Source organism: Phocoena sinus, chromosome 1, assembly GCF_008692025.1.
Source record: "Phocoena sinus isolate mPhoSin1 chromosome 1, mPhoSin1.pri, whole genome shotgun sequence".
NCBI classification, from domain to species: Eukaryota; Metazoa; Chordata; class Mammalia; order Artiodactyla; family Phocoenidae; genus Phocoena; species Phocoena sinus.
The window spans coordinates 11,755,157-11,778,058 of NC_045763.1; the positions used below are offsets into that span (position 1 = coordinate 11,755,157).

General features: G+C 46.1%; 1 protein-coding gene across 3 annotated transcripts in view; it reads left to right on the forward strand.

Annotated features, from left to right (window-relative positions):
- Positions 1-2,501: 2,501 nt before the first annotated feature.
- The window catches only part of FHAD1 (forkhead associated phosphopeptide binding domain 1), a 138,108-nt gene continuing 117,707 nt past the window's right edge, over positions 2,502-22,902 (forward strand). For 2 of the 3 annotated variants that reach the window (XM_032653758.1, XM_032653773.1), the window contains exons 1-2: positions 2,502-2,626; positions 7,009-7,115. In XM_032653758.1, the coding sequence (XP_032509649.1) occupies positions 7,023-7,115 (93 nt within the window). In that variant the 5' untranslated portion in view covers positions 2,502-2,626; positions 7,009-7,022. Of the gene's footprint in view, positions 2,706-7,008; positions 7,116-22,902 lie in introns of all 3 variants that reach the window. The other variant, XM_032653769.1, reaches the window with a different exon arrangement.

Here is a 22,902-nt window from a genome sequence, read left to right on the forward strand (position 1 = left end):
TTGATTGATTACAGGCATCACCAAGGAGCCCATATAATCTAGAAACCTCTTTTTTTTTTTTTTTTTTGGCCATGCCGTGTGGCTTGCGGGATCTTAATTCCCCCACCAGGGATTGAACCCGGGCCACGGCAGTGAAAGCACCAAGTCCTAACCAGTGGACTGCCAGGGAATTCCCCAGGTGCAGTATTTTTAACACCCCATCGTTGCAAAGTACAACTCTCACTCAGCCCAGGACATGCTGTTATAAAGCCATGAGTTATTGGGGTATTTTATTTTGTTTTTGAAATTTAAGTGGATGACATGGAACTGGGTTTTAAGACTTTCACACACCCTCTGAGATGACTGTGGCATCCTGTGGGGAGCGGCAGGATACAATCAAGAGTTGGCAATTTCTGCTCCAGGGAGTCTGAATGTCAGCTTTGTTCTCCGTTTAGTATTTCATCATTGAGAGGTGGACTAATGGCAAATATGCTCTCCCAAGCCTATCAGGGGGCCATGGGCTGCTCCGGCTCCAGGCTGGCCTGGATGGGCTCCGTAGGGTCTGGCTGGCAGTGAGCAGGGTTGTGTTCTGTGCTCATGTTGATGACACTGAAGACAAGCATGGAGATGGGGGTGGGGCTGGGGAGGGCCATGGCTACAGAAGCCTAGGTCCTGGGGTAAGGACAGTTCAGCTCAGCAGCTCAAGAGGTAGGAGAGGCAAGGCTGTGGGCGGGTGGCAAGGGCTGCCCCTGTTCATTCACTCATTCATTCATTCAGGCACTGTTCTAGGTACTGGTGATACAGTAGTGAACAAAAGAGAAAAAGAAATCCCTTCCCTCATGGAGCTTAAGTTGGAGGGCAGGGGGGTGTTGGGAGTGGGGAGACTGACAACAAATAAGATAAGGAAACTAAATAAATAGCACGTTAGAGGAGTGGTAAGATGAAGGGAAGAGCAATAGAGTGAGGTGTTTATTTTGTTTTGTTATTCATGTTTTTGGGGGATTTTTTGGTTTTTTTGGTGGCGTCATGGGGCTTGCAGGATGGACCAGGGATCGAACCGGGCAGTGAAGGCACCGAGTCCTAACCACTGGACCGCCAGGGAATTCCAAGACCATTTTAAATAGGGTGATATTTGAGTAAAAATCTAAAGGAGCTGGAGGAGATCCCTGGGGGAAGTCCCTGGTAGGGAGAAAAAACAGTAACTGCAAAGGCCCTGAGGCAGAAATGTGCCTGGAGAGGTGAGCCTGACCCTCTCTGTTCACCTGAAGTTACCACTCAGGGCCCCAGCCTCTGTGGTCACTCCTCATACTTTCCTAGGGTCTTTCTGGTCGAAGGAAACTAACCCAGGCAGAACCTTCCAGGCAGACTGAGGGCCTGGAAGAGATTTCCAGGGACAAGTTCTGGGAGGGCTCTGCGATTCAACTGCAGGGTTGAATAAATCCTGAGGTTTTGCCAAGCTTTTAACAAGGAATTTGCAAGAATGCAACAAATTCATTCCTGGACCATGCTCCAGAGCTGCTTAATCAGAATCTCTGAGGTCTGTGCCAGGGAATGTGCATTTCTAAGAGCTTCTAGGCATGTGGGAGCATCTTTACCATATATTCCATCCCATATCGATTTCCATGATTTTCCTCTCTTATATCTTCTTCTAATTGACTAGAGTGGAGTCTGCCATCTTTCATCTTTCTTAGATGAATATTTTGAGTTTGTCTTGGGGCACCTTGTCAGTCATTTCCTGCCAGGGAAATGAGGCATTCTGTAGGTAGTCAGCAGGGCTGTTCTGCTCCCAGACCAAAGGGGTTGATCTGAAAAAGGTGACATGGGGTGAGGGGAGATAGTTGGGATTTGCATGTCTTTTCCACACGCTCCTTCCCCCCAGTCCCGTGCCCATGGGGGGTGCGGGGGGGCTTCTTAAGGATCTGATCCAGGTCAACACTGGGGCCACCGTCTGACACTTGTAGGGACTCAGGTGATGTTTGTTGAAGTAAAGAACACATGAATGAATAAACGTGAGTTTTGACAGGGAAGGACAGGAACAGTAAGGTTGTGGGCTTGTAAATACCCTTTCCCTAGCACGTGGAAGAATCTTTCATTCTTTCAAAATTGTTCACTCCACCCCACCCATCTCCCATCTCCACCCCCACCACCAGAAGTCATGGTCCCCCTAGCTTACTCTATTTTCTCCTCCACAACAGAGAGAACTAGAGATTCGGGTGGGACGGGGATACTAACCTCCAAGCTTCTCGTGGTTCAGCTCCATTACCCTCCCACGCTGTAAAACTTTGGGCTACTTCTGTGAACACTGAGCCTGTTTCCCCATCCTTGAAACGGGGCTGGGGACCTCTACGCGGCAGGTCGGGGAGGGCTCGCAGCGCTGCAGCGGGCTGTAATTGGCCGGGTGCTCCCAGCGCACCGCCCCTCGCCCTCTGGCGCCGCGCACGCCACGCCCCTCACCAGCACGGCCGGCTGGGTGGCGTTGCCGTGGCGACGCGCGTACACAGGCCGGGCGGGTGCGCGGGCTGTGGGCCGCAGGCTGGAGACTCCGCGGGAGTGCGGCCGGGCGGCTTCGCCCAGAGCGGGCCCGGCGCCTCCCGAGCGGTCAGGGCTCTCGGCGGAGGACGAGGCGTGGGCTTCTTCCTCTGGCCAGGTGAGAGCGGCGCGCGAGGAGGCGGCGGGCGGAAACCTGGGCCGGAGGAGTCCAGCCCTGCGAGGTCAAGGGCGTTGCGGTAGGCAGGGGACCCGGCCCCACCCGAGTCCGAACTCTCTGATCCAGGCTTGGGTCGCCAGGAGCACCCCCAGAGAAGGTGCCCCAACACCAACCGTTCCTTCCTAAGTGCAGCCCCTACCTCGCCCCCCAAGGTAGCCGGCACGGGAGCTTTAGGCGTCTCCTGGGCACCAGCTCTTGGATGTCCTGTGGGTATAGCTGGGATTAAGAGAGGAACCCCTGTTTCCCCTGATTTATGGACAACACCCACCCAATGGTCAGAGACACACACACACACACACACACCGCCCCTTACCTGAACTCTCCTTCTTTAAGGAACTTTGAGGCCACTGTAAACCTCAAAAGAAAGTTCGCTCCTATATCCCAAGTCTGAGCCATCCAAAGTGGTCAGGGGGGATGCAGATGATTGAAGCTCTTGCTCTTTACTGTGGCTGGTGCTCCATGGCACTGGGTAAGAACGAATTCACAGAGCTAAACACATTCAAATTACTTTTACAGTGTTTTCAGGCAAGGAAGTGATGCACAGGGCAAAATTAATGTGGAGAAATATTGTCCAATCCAAAAGCTAAAGAGATAGAATTTAGGTTTTCCAAGGAGTCATCTAAGATAGATACTGACAGGAAAAATGAAAGGTAGTTACTATCAAAGCTTCCTAGCCAGCTGGCTGTACTGACTTGCTTTGAGGTGTCGTTTGTATTTTCATTCACTCAGCTAGGGTTTACCAAGCACCTACTATGTGTCAGGTGCTGCCCCCCCACCGCCCCCTACCCTGGAGAAGGGGTAATGCACAGAACTGGCAGGAACTGCAAAGGGTCTGACGTTTTACCCTGTTTGAAAGTTAGTAAGTTAGCCTGCCCAGCTTATAGTTACTGGCAGAAGACAAGAGACTCCTGGGCCAGAAGCAAAGAACTTTATTACTCACAGCACAGCCGACATAACAGGCAGCCAGAGCTGCATATGCACATTGGTTCCTGTTGCCCGGAAAGTCCCTCGGGGTGGTGCAAACAGCCAGTGTGGATGCTGTGCCCACAGTGGGTCTGTGTGCCAGGTAAGGAACTCCAAACTTAGGAAACTGCAATCTTTGAAAGGGGCTGCTAGCAAACCTGCCCAACTTTTGCCCCAGAAGGAGCCGTTATCTTTATTATAAACATTACCTATATCCTCCCAGGCTGTTTGCCATACAAGCCTCCTCGGAAAGTTAGTGCAGGACAAAATCTTTCAATGCCTTTGCTCTGAAGATGGGTACAAACACAAAATACCCACGAAGAATCGCTTCTTAACAAAATGAACACAGTTCTGGTTTTCCAGGAACATATATCTTAGTGAAAGAGAAACAGCAAGCATAACTAAATAAAGGAACAGAACATGTCAGAGAATGATAAGTACAAGGAAGGAAACACAGCAGGGGAAAACCAGCAGGGGAATAACATGACTGAGGGTGGCTTTAGCCAGAGTGGTCAGATGGTTGCCCCAAGGGGGGACGTCTGAGCAGAGAGAAGACCCCAGCCTTGGGGACGTCTGGGGTGAGAGCTAAAACACAAATATGCGCATGATCCAAGTTTAAGTTTTAGATTAGTGGCATTTCCTGTGGTTTTCCTGCAGAAGAGACTTTTCTTGAAAGTTTACATTTTAGATTAATTCGACTTGAATGTGTTGCTTGATAACATGGTTCTCTGCAATTGAAAATTAATAACTGAGGGCAACAGGGCATGGTTCTTTGGGAAGAGGAAATGTCTTTTCCCCTATATACATGACAGCGAACTTAATAAAATTTATTTCTCATTATATGAAAGCATATATATATATATATTTTTTTTTTTTTTTGCTGTACGCAGGCCTCTCACTGTTGTGGCCTCTCCCGTTGTGGAGCACAGGCTCCAGATAAACAGGCTCAGCGGCCATGGCTCACGGGCCCAGCCACTCCACAGCATGTGGGATCTTCCCGGACCGGGGCACGAACCCGTGTCTCCTGCATCGGCAGGCGGACTCTCAACCACTGCGCCACCAGGGAAGCCCGAAAGCATCAATATTTGTGGGACATCCACAGGCCTCAAAGTTTACAAATATAAACTATCCTGCTTGTTTTTATTTCTCTTACCCTCAGGTAGGGTCTCATCTTCCTTTCAGAGGATGAATGCTGGTTTCAAGGACTTTCTTTTATTACATGTCCCAAGTGTCAGCAGACAGTGCAATTCCCCCACCCCTACTCTGCCCCACCAGCAACAATGGAGGTTTGTACACTGGTTACATGCAAAGGCCCAGAGCTGTCACACACTTACTATTGTGTGACCTTAACTTCTCTGAGTCTCAGTTTCCTCATTTGTAAAGCGGGACAATACTGACACCTACCTCGCAGGGTTGTTCTGAGGATGAAAAGAGGCCATGTATGTAAAAGGATAGCCCTGTGCCTGGCACTTAGTAGGGATTCAGTGATGAAATGATGATGGAAATGTTGATGGAAAGCAGAGCCAGACCGGAGACCCTCCACGGTCACACCTAGATGATTTTTGTTTTTATCCACAGTCTTAACAACTTCACACTTCAGTGATCTTTCAGTTGAAAAGAGACTTGGGGACTTCCCTGGTGGCTCAGTGGTTAAGAATCCTCCTGCCAATGCAGGGGACAGGGGTTCGAGCCCTGGTCTGGGAAGATCCCACATGCCTCGGTGCGGCTGGGCCCGTGAGCCACAACTACTGAAGCCCATGCACCCTAGGGCCCGCGTGCCACAACTACTGAGCCCACGTGCTGCAACTACTGAAGCCTGCACACCTAGAGCCCATGCTCCGCGACAGGAGAAACCACCTCAATGAGAAGCCTGCGCACTGTGAGGAAGAGTAGCCTCTGCTCGCCGCAACTAGAGAAAGCCCACATGCAGCAATGAAGACCCAACACAGCCAAAAAAAAAAAAAGAGACTTTCTTTGACATGGCATTGAGATGGATCAGAATTCAAATATCATGTGAATTATCATCAACATCTTGGAACCTACTGAAGTCACTGAAATGTTTATGTTTTAAAAAACATGTATAGGGCTTCCCTGGTGGCACAGTGGTTGAGAATCTGCCTGCCAATGCAGGGGACACGGGTTCGAGCCCTGGTCTGGGAAGATCCCACATGCTGCGGAGCAGCTAGGCCCGTGAGCCACAACTACTGAGCCTGCGCGTCTGGAGCCTGTGCTCCGCAACAAGAGAGGCTGCGATAGTGAGAGGCCTGCGCACCGCGATGAAGAGTGGCCCCCGCTTGCCGCAACTAGAGAAAGCCCTCGCACAGAAACGAAGACCCAACACAGCCAAAAATAAATAAATAAATAAATAAAATTTAAAAACATGTATAGGATTTACTTTGAAATGCATTAAAATATAAAATGTATAGATGGGTAGATATGTGATAAAGCAAATATAGCAAAATGTCGATTGTAGAATCTGGGTGTTGGTTATATAGAAGTTCACCATCCACTTCTTTCAACTTTTCTGTGTGTTTGACATTTTCATAATAAAATGCCAGGAAAAGATACGTACACAGTCTTGACCGTACAGCCAAGCTATAATCTTGATATTTTGTCTTTGGAAATCTTTTTTCTTTCAACCTAAATATATGAAGGAATGCTGTGACTTAAAAAGAAAGTATCTTCTAATGCCCATTTCCTTGATGACTGGCTCTTCCACACTTTAGGAAGCTCTGTAGAAGTTGGGGTTCCTTGAGTCAAAGTTCAGAAGCCCAAGATTAATAACAGTCATAATCACAGTAGGACAAATGGGTGTTTAGTGTAGCAATCACCATTCGAGATGCTTCACATTTAATTCTGACAAAACTCTTTGGGATACAGAGTATTATTAGCCCCATTTTACAGATGAGGGAACAGAGGCATAGAGAGAGAATAAGTAACTCACCCAGAGTCACAGAGCTAGTAAGTGGTGGGGTAGTAACACTGAGCCCTTGATTCTGTCAGATAACTAACCCCAAACTAAGCTTAATGGGAGGTGGAGAGCGGTTATCAGTGGAATTCAGATTTGTTTGGTTTTTTTTTTTTTTTTGCTGCTGCTTGTTTGTGCTCTGAGTTACATAAAGGACGTCCTCTTGTGATCAGAACCAAGCTCATCTATGCCGGATATCATTGTTAAAAAGACAGTCTTAAAAATGTGCAGAATTGTAATCGTGATCATTGTTAAATCCAGCTATCCACTCCTACCTCTGCTGACTTCTCCTGTGGACATTATGGTGTGTTCCATTCATTCTAAATATGATATTGAATAATTAGAGGACTGTATTTTTCTAACAGAATTGTTTTCTGTAAACCTTTTATAGGGGAAGCAGAGAGCATGAGAGCCTATCTAAAGAGCGCAGAAGGCTTTTTTGTCCTGAATAAAAGCACTACGATTGGAAGGCATGAAGATTCAGACCTTGTTTTAGAGGTAAGACCTCTTCCTACCCAGTCCCCGACCCTCCCTGCCCCTCACGCCACCAAAAGTCCTTACTGTTCTGTGGACTCCAATCTCTTCTAAAGCACAGCCTCTGGCTAACAGTCCCAGCCTTCCTCGGTGTGCCACCAATAACTAATCCCCGCATGTGCTGGGTCTCCCTGGCACATGTGGTGCGAATGAGCAACGTGCGATGGGCCCTCTCCTTTGCTGACTGTGTCTGCAGCGTCCCACCCTGATGGTGCGGTTTGGAAGGCGGGCGTAGAGCTGATGCTTGACCTACACCTGCTCCGCGTCTGGCAGCCACGGCCACCTGAAGTGCCCAGCTTGAGCAATGGCCTCTTGCCCTTTCCAGAGCTTCTGGAGACCGTGGGCCCCTCAGAGCCCTCCCCCGCCCCCACACCTCCAAGTAGTAAATCAGGGTAAGCCCCGGGCATGGCCTCAGCACTCTCTCATTTCATTTCATTCTCTGAATTAGCTGTGGCTTGGTCCACAGTCCCAGCTCATTGACAGCCAAGGAAGTTAGAAGAAATTGTAAGTAAGAAATTATAAAAACAGTGGCTTTGAGCCTTTAAAAATTTTGAAAGGGATTAAAATATTGAAGCGGAAAGAGAAATGTAACGGAATCCCTTTACGACTGTGAAAGGCAGACCTCTCCCAGACTTCACTCGACAGATTTTTTAAAACTTTATTTTGAAATAATTATAGATGCACAAATCGTAGAGAGAATGGCACGAAGCATGTGTGGAGTTCTGTGCCATTTTACCACGTGTGGATTTGTGTGTGGCCATCAAAATATAGAAATATTCCATCATCAGGGATGTCCCTTGTGATACTCCTTTTATAGTCACAATTCCTCCTCCCACCATCGTCCCCACGCCCCGAAAACCACTAATCTGTTCTCCGTCTCTATAATTTTCATCATTTATGTATGACCTTTGCGATTGATTGTTTTTTTTTTTTACTCAGTGTAATGCCCTTGACATCCATTTAGGTTATTAGCTTGTTCTTTCATTGCTGAGTAATAGTCCACAGTATGGACGTATCACCTATATTTAACCATTAACTTTTTGAAGGACATTTTGATTCCATTTGGGGCTATTACAAACAAATCTACTATAAACATTCGTGTACAGGTTTTTGTGTGAACATAAGTTTTTATTTCTCTGCGATAAATGCTCAGGAGTATGGTTGCATGGATTAACACATACGTTAATATATATTCGGTTTGTAAAGAAACTGCCAGGCTTATCCAGCGTGGCTGTACCATTTTTCATTTCCACCAGCAATGGATGAGACACATCCTCACCAGCAATTAGCATAAACACTGTTTCTCATTTTAGCTGTTTTAGTAAGTGTGTAGTGGTATCTCATCATAGTCTTAACTTGCATTTCCCAAATCGATAGTGATGTTAAATGTCTTTTCATGTACGTATTTGCCGTCTGCATATCCTCTTCGGTGAAATATCTCTTCATGTCTTGTAAGCATTTCTAATCGAATTGTTTGGTTTTTTACCATTGAGTTTTGAGAATTCTTTATGTATTTTAGATGTGAGTCCCTTGTCAGATAGATGTTTTGCAAATATTTTCTCCCATCCATAGCTTATCTTTTCATTCTCTTAGCAGAATATTTCACAGAGCAAAAGTTTTAACTTTTGATGAAGTCCAGGTAGTTATTTTTTTCTTTTATAGATCATGCTTTTAGTGTCATGTCTTAGAACATGCCACCAGGTCCCTGACCCTGAGGATTTTCTCTTATGTTTTCTTCTAAATATTTTATAGTTTTATGTTTTTTTTTTTTATTTTTATTTTTTTTGCGGTACGCGGGCCTCTCACTGCTGTGGCCTCTTCCGCCGCAGAGCACAGGCTCCGGACGCGCAGGCTCAGCGGCCATGGTTCACGGGCCCAGCCGCTCCGCGGCATGTGGGATCTTCCCAGACCGGGGCACGAACCCACGTCCCCCACATCTGCAGGGAGACCCCCAACCACTGCGCCACCAGGGAAGCCCAAGTTTTATGTTTAAATCTATGAACCATTTTGGGTTCACTGTTGTTTATGATGTGAGATTTAGGTCAAAGTTCATTTTTATTGCATGTGGACATTTAGTTATTCCAGAACCATTTGTTGAAAAGACTATCCTTTCTCCATTGAATTGCTTTTGCAGGTTTGTCAAAAATAATCTGACCGGGCTTCTCTGGTGGCGCAGTGGTTGGGAGTCCGCCTGCCGATGCAGGGGACATGGGTTCGTGCCCCGGTCCGGGAAGATCCCACATGCCGCGGAGCGGCTGGGCCCGTGACCCATGGCTGCTGAGCCTGTGCGTCCGGAGCCTGTGCTCCGCAACGGGAGAGGCCACAGCAGTGAGAGGCCCGCGTACCGAGAAAAAAAAAAAAAAAAAAAAAAAAATAATCTGACCATACTTTCTATGGGGCCTATTTCATAGTTCCCTATTATGCTTCATGGATCTATGTGTCAGTCCCTCTACCATTATGACACAGCCTTGATTACTGTCGCTATATAAGTCTTAAATCAGGTAGAGTGAGTCCTCCCACTTTTCTTTAAAAAAATTTTTTTAACCTATTCTAGTTCCTTTGCCTTTCCATTTTAGCGTAAGCCTGTCTGTATATACAAAATATCATGCTGTAATTTTGATTCGAATTGTGTTTAATCCTATATATCAATGTGAGAATAATTGATATACATTGTCTTCCAATTCATGAACATGGTATATTTCTCCATTTATTCAGTGTCTCTCGTGAGTGTTTTGTAGTTTTCAGCATACAAGTCCTGTACATGTTTTGTTAGATTTACACTTAAGTATTTCTCTCTTTTTTTTTTGAGTGATTGTAAATAGTATTATATTTTTAATTTTGGTGTCCACATGTTCCTTGACAGTACATAGAAAAACAGTTGATTTTTGTATGCTTCTTGGTATCTTGCAACCTTAACTGCACTTTCTTATATAAGGGCTTTTGTAGATTTCTTGGGATTTTATACATAAACAATCATGTCATCTGCAGATAAGAACAATTTTATTTCTCCTTTCAGAAAAGGAGATGTGAATGCCTTTAATCTTCTTTTCCTTGCTTTATTTCCCTGGTTAAGACTTCAGGACTCTGCTGAACAAGAGCCGTGTATAAATCCTTATATTCGCTTGTTCCTGACCTTAGGGGAAAGCAGTCAGTCCTTCACCGTTAAGTACGAGGTTAGCTGTAGGGTTTTTATACATGTTCTTACAAAGTGCGAAACTTCCCCCCTTATTCCTCGTTTTCTGAGAATGTTTATTGTAAACTCAACAGATTTAAAGATAACTCCATGAACCTCCTCGTGAGATTCTCCTCCATGATACGGTCTCCCTTCAAGGACACAGAAAATCTGTGCAGTGTGCAAAGTGGGAGGAAAAAGAAGAAGAAGAAGCACTTTATCCTAACAAGGCATAGATTTGGGGTAGTTTTATTTCCTGTCTGGCTAAAGTAGAGACAGAGATCTCTGTTTTGAACCTGACTATGATATTAGAAAACTGTAGTAATTTTTAAAAGCACAGGCTTTGGAGATAGACAGACCTGGGCTTGAATCTCGTTAGGCTCCTTTGTGGCTGAGTGACTTCAGCCAAATTACTTAATCACTCTGAGCTCCTTTTCCCTGTCTGTAAACCCCTTACCTCACAGGATTATTCTGAGGATTAAGTGAGAAATGCACATAAAGAGCCTGGCATGTGGTGCTCAGTAAATGACACAATGATCATTATTATGGTCTCATAAAACAGAGACTGAGAAGAATCCTCAGAGGTGCACAGGGTTGAGATGAGGATCCACTGACATTAATAAGCCATTTGGAAAAGGGAACCAATGAGGACAGTTATTAACTAGACAGAAATTGAGTTGCATTCATTGTATAAAAATAATTGACTGCTTACTGCTCCTCGGACTTAGCTTAAGAAATACGTCACTGGGCTTCCCTGGTGGCGCAGTGGTTGAGAGTCCGCCTGCCGATGCAGGGGACACGGGTTCGTGCCCCGGTCCAGGAAGATCCCACATGCCGCAGAGCGGCTGGGCCCGTGAGCCATGGCCGCTGAGCCTGCGCGTCCGGAGCCTGTGCTCCGCAACGGGAGAGGCCACAGCAGTGAGAGGCCCGCGTACCGCAAAAAAAAAGAAAAGAAAAGAAAAGAAAAGAAATACATCACTGCTGCCAGCTACAGTCACATTGATTTATGAAGGAATCAGTTGCATTTCCAGAAGCACGAGCTCATTTGCGCTCCCTGGAGGACAGCTGATACATGAATTGCCAAGCGTTTTGGGGATAGACTTTTGATGGGCGCTTCTGTCTTCTCTTAGACAAATCATCTTCCCAAAGCTTAAATGGGAGAGGAGATTTGCTCCGAAGAGGGGTGTGGGGACGTGGGTCCATTCTGAAGAATTTTGAAGAATTGAAACCTACAGACATGTCAACATTTTCCAGTTTTATAAAACAAGGTAAAAGTTGCCCTTCTGCTGACTTCATTGGGCCTTTCTGATCAGAAGAATCACCCCTGATCAGCTATGAGCCATCCCGAGGAATAATTCAGTAGTCAATTTATAGTTTATGTTATTGAGGCCAGTAGAGGTCATTCCACTAAATAAAATTCAGGGATTTATATTAATAAAAAGTCATCCTTGCAATTACCCAGAGGTTACATCTAGCAAATAAAAAAGATTGTTTGTTTTATTTGCCTGGATCAATCCTAAAGAACAGGCAGTCATGCTTCTAAAGATTTCTTCTCATCAGCAAGGCTGACATGTTGTTTTGACTATTGGTATCGTAGTATTTCAACATCATTTACTCTTTCCGATAATGGAAGGTAGTTACATGCTTCTTGTTTTTAAAAATTGGGAGAAAGGAAAATATAAGGAAGAAAATAAAAGTCACTTGTAATCATTTGGCTCAGGGAAAAATCAATATTGATAGTTGCAGGGTTTTACCGTCCAGACTTTTTTTCTATATCCTGTAAGGAGTTTGGTTCCCTAAAGGCAATAGGAAGCCTGTTTATAGCCAGGCTAGTGAGAACTGTTTATAGTCAACAGTGATAACTGTTGTTATCACTCATTATTTGCACAGTATTTACCCAGAGCCTCAGCACCAAGCCAAGTCTAGGGGTACAGCGATGGCAGAACTGGACATGGTCCCTGCAATCAGGAAGCTGCCAGGAAAGAGAGAAATAAGTCAAATGATCCCACAAAGGTGTGACTAATTCCATTCCAACATTGGGGCTGTAAAGGAAAGGAATATGGAAGACAAGGAGGACTTAACTAGACAAAAGGAGAAGGGAATGGCATGTGCAAAGGCCCTGGGGTGGAAGAGCGTATTGTGAGCCCAAGAGACTGAGAGAAAACCAGGGCGTCCAGAGTCAGAGTGGGAAAGAGGAGGGCTAAGTGACAAGTAGGCCTCCTTCATGTCACCATAAGGGTTTTGATCTTTATCTGAAAAGCAATGGGAAGAAGGCTTGAAGGATGGTAAACAAGGGGGAGACCTGCCGGTGAACATCCCGGCTGCTGTGTGCGGACGAGCCATCAGGAGCTCTTCACAATCTCCCCTCTCCCATCTTACACGGCTCAAAAGCCTCAGCCTTGCCCATTTCACAGCTAAACCTTGCGAGTTGTAATTTATATGATTTGATGTGCCTTGTAAACTGTAATTTTTAGAGTTGGATATGGCTGTTATTTAAACTCTGCTGAGAAAGGGGCTCAATTCTTCCAGAATGAAGAGACACCAAGCCAGTGGTTGTTGGATTTTCCATATGTTTAAGAGTGGTTGTTAAACATGAACTCCTAGACATTCTGACCCAGTGGGTTCGGGGTAAGGCCCAGGAATCTTCACATTTATATGCTCCCCAGGTTCAGGTGGGGGGAATGGAGTCCCCTGGAGTTGGTTCCAGGACCACACTTTGAGAACCCCACCATCAGTGTTCCCTCCCTCTCCCTTCTTGATCAGCAGAGCTCCTGCTTGTGTGTGTGTGTGTGTGTGTGTGTATTATTTCAGTAAACCTTGTTTTGAGGAAAAGAGAAGCGAAGGTTAAACAATGAAGGGCTGACTGACCCTACCCCCTCCCCAGGGACTCCCCCAGTCCCACCCTGGGGAGGTTCCAGGATCCCTAGAAGACTGAGCTCTAGGACAGCCCAAGTCAGCACAGGGCTGCAGCTGGGAGGGTGGAGATGGAGGAGAAAAAGAAAGAACAGACATGACGGGGGGATGAAATGCTGGTGTCCGCACCTCCACCCTCGGTGGTCAGTGTCCTGCCAGCCGGCTCCTTTCTCATGGGTGGAGCCATCTCTCCAGCCTGGGTCAGCCCTTCTCGCGTGGGATCTGAGGGTCGTGAACCAGACTGAATCTCACACACACACACCAGATACCATCCAGCCAGATGACTCTCGTCCCTTTTCCTGGCCCCTGCCAGTTCTGGGCTGCCTCTCAGAAAAGAACCAGAGCCTACATCATAATCTTGTTTATTATTATTAAACAAGGCTGCTGGGATTGTCCTATTACTTGCATCATTTCACGGACGTCCAGGTATGTCTGCTCTGTCAAAGGACGCATACAGCTGTAACTCTGATGGGCATGGCCACATTGCCCACCAGAGGTTTCCGGATGTGGTGTCCTGCCAGCAGTGGACGCCCATGTCCCACTCCCTCCCCAGCCTAGGGTGCTGACCACCCATTGGATCTGCACTGATCTACGGGGTGAAGTAGGGTACCTGTGTCATTTTAATTCACATTTCTCTTATTCTAAGCGAACACCTACATCTTGAGACATAAGGTGACAGGTGGACTCTCTGTGGGGAAATCCACGGAATGGAACAGGCCTGGGAGGGTGCACTTGCTGGCTCCCCATCTGCATCCCACTTGTCCTCCCGCCTGGGTCGTGCTCCCGTCCGCCCCCTCACCCCCACCTCACCCCTGGCTTCTCCCCAAGTGCTCCTCGCTCTGGGGGTTCACCTGTTTGGTCTCGCCGGTCCTCAGGGAATGTTTTGTCCCCTGTTTGGGAACTGGCGGCCGATTTCATTGGTCAGTTCCCACCGCAGCAACTGATGGACCTAGTTTCTCACCGGCAGATGGAGGGCTTCCAAGAGGAAAAAGTTCAGAGGAAAGGGCTAGATCATGATCTCATTTTTCTCATTTTTTTTATTGTGGTAAGACATGCATAACATAGAAGCTACCATCTTAACCACTTTTATTAAGTGTGCAGTTCAGTGGCGTTAAATCTGTTCACAGTGTCGTGCAGCCGTCACCCCCACCCGTCTCCAGAACTCTTTGAATCTTGCAGAACTGAAACTGCACCCATGAAACAACTCCCCGTGCCCCCCCATCCCAGCCCCCGGCAACCACCATTCTGCTTTCTGTCTCTATGACCTTGACTACTCTGGGTATCTCACAGAAGTAGAATCATAACAGTATTTGTCTTTTCGTGACTGGCTTCTTTCACTGAGTATAACGTCCTTAAGGTTCATCCATGCTGTGGCATGTGTCCAAATACCCTTCCTTTTTTAAGGCTGAATAATATTCCATTGTGTGGATTCACCACATTTTGTTTATTCACTCATCTACCGATGGACACTTGGGTTGTTTCCACCTTTTGGCTGTTGCAAACAATGCTATGAACGTGGGTGTATAAATATCTCTTCAAGCCCCTGCTTTCAGTTCTTTGGGATATGTACCCCAAATTAGACTTGCTGGATCATATGATAATTTTATTTTTAATTGTTTGAGGAACCGCCATGCTGTTTTCCATAGTGGCTGCACCAATTTACATTCTCACAACAGTGCACAAGGGTTCCACTTTCCCTGCGTCCTCACCAACACTTGTTATTTCCCGTTTTTTTTTATAGTAGCCATTCTGATGGCTGTGAGATGAAAGAAAGATAATAATCTTTTGAATAGCATACGTAATACAAACAGCTACAGCATACATTTATGGACTACTTACTGTATCTCACATGGCTTTATACATCATCTATGTATGTTCTGTATATATATTTATCGAATTATATCCTCAGAACAAATCCTGTGCAGGTGAGAACTACTATTATCATTATTATCCTCATTTGATGACATGGAAATGGGACTCAGAAAGGTTAAGGAACTGGCCCAAATCACACAGCTAGTCGGGGGAGGTGGGGCTGAGTTTCAGACTGAGCTGACTCAAGCTTCTAAAAAAAGAAGCTTCACTTTTTGAGTGTAAATTTAGCTTTGGGAACATCTAATATCTAAATTGGAAATTCTCAGTTAACTGCGATAACAAGATAATTGACTAAGCTAGGGAAATTCCACCCTGTGGAATCCAGAATGGGGGCTGTCAGTGAAATGTGAGATGAATGTTCTCGTGATCCTCATTCATGCAACAGGCTGAGGTGGCGCCATCTAGTGGGGGATTTGGGTAAAGAGGAAACGTTGACCTAGTGCTTTCCCAGGAAGAGGAGCATTGGGGCTGTTAAGTGGGGGCCCAGCAAGAACCACCACTCATCTCTCCAATCCAGCCAGAGTAAGTTCTCTGCTTATAAGGACTGGTGGGATTAGATTAGTCCCACCTGGATAACCCAGGATAGTCTCCCTCTTTTTTTTAATTTTTTTTTTTTTTTTTTTTGGCTGTGTTTGGTCTTCGTTGCTGAGCACAGGCTTTCTCTAGTTGCGGCGAGCGGGGGCTACTCTTTGTTGCGGTGCACGGGCTTCTCATTGCAGTGGCTTCTCTTGTTGCGGAGCACGGGCTCTAGGCGTGCAGACTCAGTAGCTGTGGCACGTGGGCTCAGTAGTTGTGGCTTGTGGGCTCTGGAGCGCAGGCTCGGTAGTTGTGGCACACAGGCTTCGTTGCTCCGTGGCATGTGGGATCTTCCCGGACCAGGGCTCGAACCTGTGTCCTCTGCACTGGCAGGTGGATTCTTAACCACTGCGCCACCAGGGAAGTCCCCAGTGCTCTTTTAAGAGCACTGATTAGTAACCTTGATATCTGCACAGTCCCTTTTGCCACATAATGGAGCATATTCCCAGGTTCTGGGGATCAGGGCATGGGCATCTTTGGGAGACCATTCTGCCCACCACATTAATACTACCACCTGACTGGACCGTTGCTTTGGGACTGGTCTGAGAGCCTTCTGGAGGAATCAGTAGGATCAATGCCACAGGCCATGGAGAAAGATGGCTGGATGAGCTGGAAGGTGATAACACCATTACCAAGAGGGGAAGAAGCAGGATTGGTTGACGAGCACCTCAACATCCAGGAAGCAGCCAGGCAGTTTGGGGCCTGGAGATGAACCAGGGGTTGGGAATACACATCTGCGAATCGAGGGGGTGGTACAGTGGCCCCAGCCCATGGACAGAGTGAGGAGGAAATGGACATCTGAGGGGAGAGCAGCCCGACGTGGAGACCTGGAAGCAGTCAGAGAGGTGAGGGAGCCAGAGAGCTGTTGCCAGGCTGAGGGTATTAATAACAGAGACAGCTTGCTTTGTGCCAGGTACTGTTCTTGGCACTTTCGAGTGTACTAACTCATTTCATCCTTAGGAGGTTAGTGTTGTTTGCCCCACTTTACAGATGAGGGCGTTGAGGCACAGATAGGCTGAGTATCCTGCCTGAGGTCACAGAGGGAGGCTGGGGCACTGCGAACCACGCTCGGGCAGTCTGATTTCAGGACCAGCCTCTCCTGAGGCCTTGCCGGTCCACAGGGCTCTCCCGGGGAGACCGGGGAGGAAGGATCCAGCTGACAGGGAAGCAGAGAAGCTTCTTCTTTCCTTCCACTCCCAGACTCGTCGTCTCACCAGCGCCTGGCCATTTCCTCATTTCCTTATTCTTTTGAAAACCCCATTTTTTTTACTATTTCTGCACTACATCCCTTTCCTGAGGCAGTGGGGGGATGGGGCTGGGGGATGGGATAACCAAGAACCAAAAGGTTAAAAGAAATAGATAACACACACACACACACACGCACACGCACACACACGAGTTAATTTCAAAAATGTTATCCCTTGGGCTTCCCTGGTGGCGCAGTGGTTGAGAGTCCGCCTGCCAATGTAGGGGACACGGGTTTGTGCCCCGGGTCCGGGAAGATCCCACATGCCGCGGAGCAGCTGCGCCCGTGAGCCATGGCCGCTGAGCCTGCACGTCCGGAGCCTGTGCTCCGCAACGGGAGAGGCCACGACAGTGAGAGTCCCACGTACCGCAAAAAAAAAAAAAAAAAAATGTTATCCCACTCCTTTGAACATTTCACCAAGCAGTACCTTTTGTCAATCCTACGAAGCCCAGCTTATCAAACTCATTTTTGCTGCTCAGGGAGCAACTGAAGAGAAGCAAAGAACCATGCCCCAGGCTGCACAGCTGGAAGGTAGCAGAGGTGGGACTTGAACTCAAGGCTTTCTAACTCCAGAGCCCATCCTCTTGCTCTTAATAGAGAACATTTCACATTTGCCATATGTTCTCTCCTAAGGGCTTTTGTATGTATCATTTATACGTCACCAGTAACTTATAAGACTGTCCTTTTGTTACCTTACAGATGAGGAAACTGAGGTATCACTTGCCCAAGGTCACCCTGCTAGGAAGTAGGAGAGCTGGACTCGAGCCCAGTCTAATAACCACCACATTGTCCTGCTTCCCCAAGCCCTGAACCATCAGGCCACGTGCCTCTCTCTGACAACTGTGTCACATGTCACAGGGAGGCCGAGAGCCCGAGGAGGCCCCCGAGGGCAATGGCAGTGGGTTGAGGACCCAGCGGGAAAGGAACGCTCTTGAAGCCATTTGACAATAAAGGACAGGAAGGGGGAAGGGGAGGCGTTTCTAGGCCGAGGGGATGGTAAGCACGTTCACAGGTTAGATGGAAGTTACACTGTCAAGATGAGGATGCTAAAGCAGAGATGGTTGAGGAGAGGGACCAGACCAGGGTGGGGTGAAGGCAGGACCACCCGGAGGCCCTTGGCAGCTAAGAGAAGCCTTGAAGGTCCCATCTGAGAGCTTCTCCATGCCTGGGAAGTCCAGGTCCTGGCGGGGGGCTGAAGGTACATTCACAGGGGTGTGGAGTGATGGACGGGAGTTTCATGAAGGGCCTCCACAGGGAGGGGGCAGGGCTCAGAGAAACCACAAAGGTTAGTGCAGGGCCCAGAGCTAGTGTGAGTGAGGACTGTTCCCACCCCCAGAGCTGAGGGTTGAGGGGCAGGGGCATTTCCTGGCACCCGGAGACCCCAAGGGCTGGGTAGAGTCCTCTGATGGAAGCTGTGTGGCCCCACAGAAAGGAAGCCAGGGGAGTAAGTACCCCAACCTCTCTCCTCCCTCCTCTGACCTCTAACCCCCCATTGGCCAAACCCAACCAGAAACCAGAGGCAAGGAGCCCATCAGCCCATGATGTAGCTGCACAGGTGGGCCTGCTGGGCAGAAGGCGCCGTGGAAAGGGATGGAGGAGGATCAGGAGAAGCAGATGGAGGATGCCGGCAGGTGCAGGAGGTGAAGACCTAGGAGGCTGTTGTCAAAGTAGAATGAAAAGCCTAAGAGCAGGGACTTGCTGGCTGGGGTGCCCAAAGGGCACTGGGCCAGCCTCAGGACAGGAGTGTGAGGGTGGCAGGAGGGTTTGGGGGCCGGGATGGACTTGAAGGAGCTGGTGGGCTTGAGCAGGGCCCAGGCTGGGTGAGTGTAGGGCATTACCCACAGGGAGGGGAAGGGGAGCAAAGGCTATGTGACTCAAGGAGAGGACAAGAGAGAGGATAAGGAAGGCCGGGATCGGGAGGTTATGGTCTGAGATGGGGCTTCCCAGTTCCAGGTGATGCAGGGTTGAAACCTAGCTCCAAAGGACGGTTCCAGGTACACGTCGAACCTCAGCGACAGCGTCAGCGAACCTCAGGGCAACGTCATAACTAAGCTTCCTGGGGAGGCTTCCTCAAAGCGCAGGAGTCATCAGAGCAGAATGGTCATTGTTAATAGATGTTTAAACGTCTCAATATTTTATGGACTCACTATATACTTTTTAAAGATATTTAAAATGCAGGAGCCTTTAAAAAATGCACTTGCTTTCTATATTAGGTCCTGCCTGTCTCCTCTCTCATTATTAAATCACTCTCCACTCTGAAAATCGCAGGGTACAAATCAAAGGTGCAGGTTTTGGAATTAGACTTGGGTTCAAACCCTGACATCACCCTGTGCCAGCATCTTGACGTTGAGTGAGTCACCATCTTAGCCACTTTTTAAATCGTGGTAAAATACATTTACATTTTACCGTCTTAACCACTTTTAAGTGTACAGATCAGTGGTTGTAAGTGATTCACATTGTTGTGTAACCAGTCTCAGAATTTTTCATCTTGCAAAACTGAAACTGTACCCATTAAACAACAACTCCCCGTTTCCCCCTTCCCCAGCCCCTGGCAGCTCCCATTCTATTTTGTTTCTGTGAGCTTGACTACGCTATGTACCTCACACAAGTGGAAGCATACAAAATTTGCCTTTTTGTGACACTTATTTCACATAACGTCCTCACGGTTCATCCGTGTTGTAGTATGTGTCAGAATTTCCTTCCTCCTACACTGAATAATATTCCACTGTATGGATGGACCGCATTTTGCTTATCCAGTCGTCAGTCAGTGGGCACTTGGGTGGCTTCCACCTTTTGGCAATTGTGAATAATGCTACTATAAACATGAGTGTACAAATATCTCTTTAAGTTCCTGCTTTCAATTCTTTGGGGTATATACCCGGGTGTGGACTTGCTGGATCATATGATAATTTTATTCTAAATTTTTTGAGAAGCCGCTATACAGTTTTTCATATCAGCTGCACCGGTTTACATTCTCAGCAGTGCATAAGTGTTCCCCTACTCTACATCCTTGCCAACACTTGTTATTTTCTGTTGCTGTGTGTTTGGTTTTTCTTTTTTTTTTTTTTTTTTTGCCGTACGCGGGCCTCTCACCGCTGCGGCCCCTCCCACTGCAGAGCACAGGCTCCAGATGCGCAGGCCCAGCGGCCATGGCTCACGGGCCCAGACGCTCCGCGGCACGCGGGATCCTCCCGAACCGGGGCATGAACCCGCGTCCCCTGCATCGGCAGGCGGACTCTCAACCACTGCGCCACCAGGGAAGCCCTGTTTGTTTGTTTTTGATAGTAGCCATCCTAATGGGTATGAGGTGGTATCTCACTGTGGTTTTGATTTGCATTTCCCTAATGACTAGTAATGAGCATTTTTTATATGCTTGTTGGACATTTGTATATCTTCTCTGGAGAAATGTCTATTCCAGTTCTTTGCCCATATTTGATCAGGTTATTTGGGGGGGTTTTTGTTGTTGTTGTTGAGTTATAGTTCTCTATATATTCTTCGTATTAACCCTTTTTCAGATTTGTGATTTGCAACTATTTTCTCCCATTCTCTAGATGGCCTTTCACCCTGTTTATTGTGTCCTTTGATTCACAGAAGTTTTAAATTTTGATATAGTTGAATTTATCTATTTTTGCTTTTGCTGCCTATGCTTTTGGTATCATATCCAAAAAAGCATTGCCAAATCCAATGTCATAAAGGTTTCCTCCTGTGTTTTCCTCTAAAAGTTTTATAGTTTTAGACTACGTTTAAGTCTTTGATCCACTTTGAGTTAATTTTTGTATATGGTGTAAGGTAAGAGTTCAACTTAATTCTTTTGCAGTCTTTCCCAGCATCATTTGTTGAAAATACTGTTCTTTCCCCATTGAATAATCTTGGCACCCTTGTCCAAAATCATTTGACCATATATGCAAAGTTTTATTTCTGTGCTCTCTATTCTCTTCTATTGGTCTATGTGCCTGACCTTAATGTCAGTATCACACTGTTTTGATTACTGTAGCTTTGTATGCAGTAAGTTTTGAAACCAGGAAGTGTGAGACCTCCAGCTTTGCTTTTCTTTTTCAAGATTATTTTGGCTATTTGGGCTCCACTGAGATTCCATATGAATTTTAGGATGGATTTTTCTATTTCTGCAAAAACTGCTATTGGGATTTTGATAGGGATTACATTGACTCTGTAGATCCTGCTGCGTAGTAATGACATCTTAACAATATTAAGTCTTCCAACCCGTGAATACAGGGTGTCTTTCCATTTATTTGTGTCTTTAATTTCTTTCAGCAGCACTTTGTAGTTTTCAGTGTACACATCTTTTACCACCTTGGTTAAATTTATCCTAAAATATGTTATTCTTTTTGATGCTATTGGAAATGAAATTATTTTCTTAACTTCCTTTCCAGATTGTTCATTGTGAGCATATAGAAACACAACTGATATTTGTGTGTTGATTTTCTCTCCTACGATTTTGCTACTGAATTTTGTTTATTAGTTCTAAGAGAGTTGTGGTTTTTCATGGACTCTTTAGGATTTTGTACATGTAAGATCATGTTGTCTGTGAACAGAGATAATTTTACTTCTTCCTTTCCAATTTGGATGCCTTTATTTCTTTTTCTTGCCTAATTGCTCTGGCTAGGACTTCCAATACTTTGTTGAATAGAAGTGGCAAAAGCAAGTATCCTTATCTTATTCTTGATCTTAGAGGAAAAGCTATCAGTCTTTCACCTTTGAGTATGATGCTACCTGTGGGCTTTTTCATATTTGACCATTATTATGTTGAGGTAATTTCCTTCTATTCCCTGTTTGTTGAGTGCTTTTATCATGAAAGAGTGTTGCATTTTGTCAAATGCTTTTTGTACATCAATTGAGATGATCATTTTTTCCCTTCTTTCTGTTAATGTGATGTATTATTACATGGATTGATTTTCATATGTTGAAACATCAAGTCTGCGTTCCGAGAATAAATCCCACTTGGTCATAGTGTATGATCCTTTTAATGTGCTGTTGGATTCAGTTTCCTCATATTTTGTTGAGGATTGTGGTCTCAGTGTTCATAAGTGATATTGGTCTGTAGTTTTCTTGTAGTGTCTTTGTCTGGGTCTGGTATCAAGGTAATGCTGTCCTCTCACTTCACCTTTTGAGTCTCAGCTTCTTCATCTCTAAGATGGAGATAATAATAGAACCCCTGTTTAGGGCTATCATGCAGATTACATGAAAAAAATGCACACAAAATGCTTCAGCAGGGCCCAGTTCACAGGAAGCCCTCAAAATATGTTAGATGATGATAAGGATAATAATAATAAATAAATAACAGTTCATCTCATAGTTGGACAGCTCAGTAGGATGGAGCTTATACAGTCAGTCTGTATTAGCAGCAGGGCATCTGCCCCGTAGTAGCATTTAGCAATTTTCCAGGTAAAGGGAGCGAGTGATGTTATAGGGCAGAACTAGGAAGCTGTCTCCTGGCCTAACACGTGGTAGAGGCGCACCCAATTTTGTGGAGTCATTTAAAACTTCCTGCTTGCTTTGATTTCTTAATAATGGCTTGACAGTTTTTGAGGAACTGAAAGTAGTGAAGCCTGGGAAGAGAAAAACAAAATGTAACACACAGAATTCCTCTCATTTATGGGTTATCAAAGGTTCAAAGGACACAAAGATCAATGGGAATGGTGATGAAGATGATGTGGGTGACATTTTCCAAAGAACTAATGTGTTTTAATTTTTTTAATACTTTATTTTTTTGAACAGTTTTAGGTTTACAGGAAGTTGAGCAGAGAATACAGAGAGTTCCCATATATCCACGCCTCCAATACACACCGTTTCCCCTATTATTAACGTCATGCATTAGTGCGGTACATTTGTTACAGCTGATGAAACAATATTGATATGCTATTATTAACTAAGTCCATAGTTTACATTAGGGTTCACTCTTTGCGTTGTACGTTCTTTCGTTTTGACAAACGTATAGTGACAAGTATCCATCA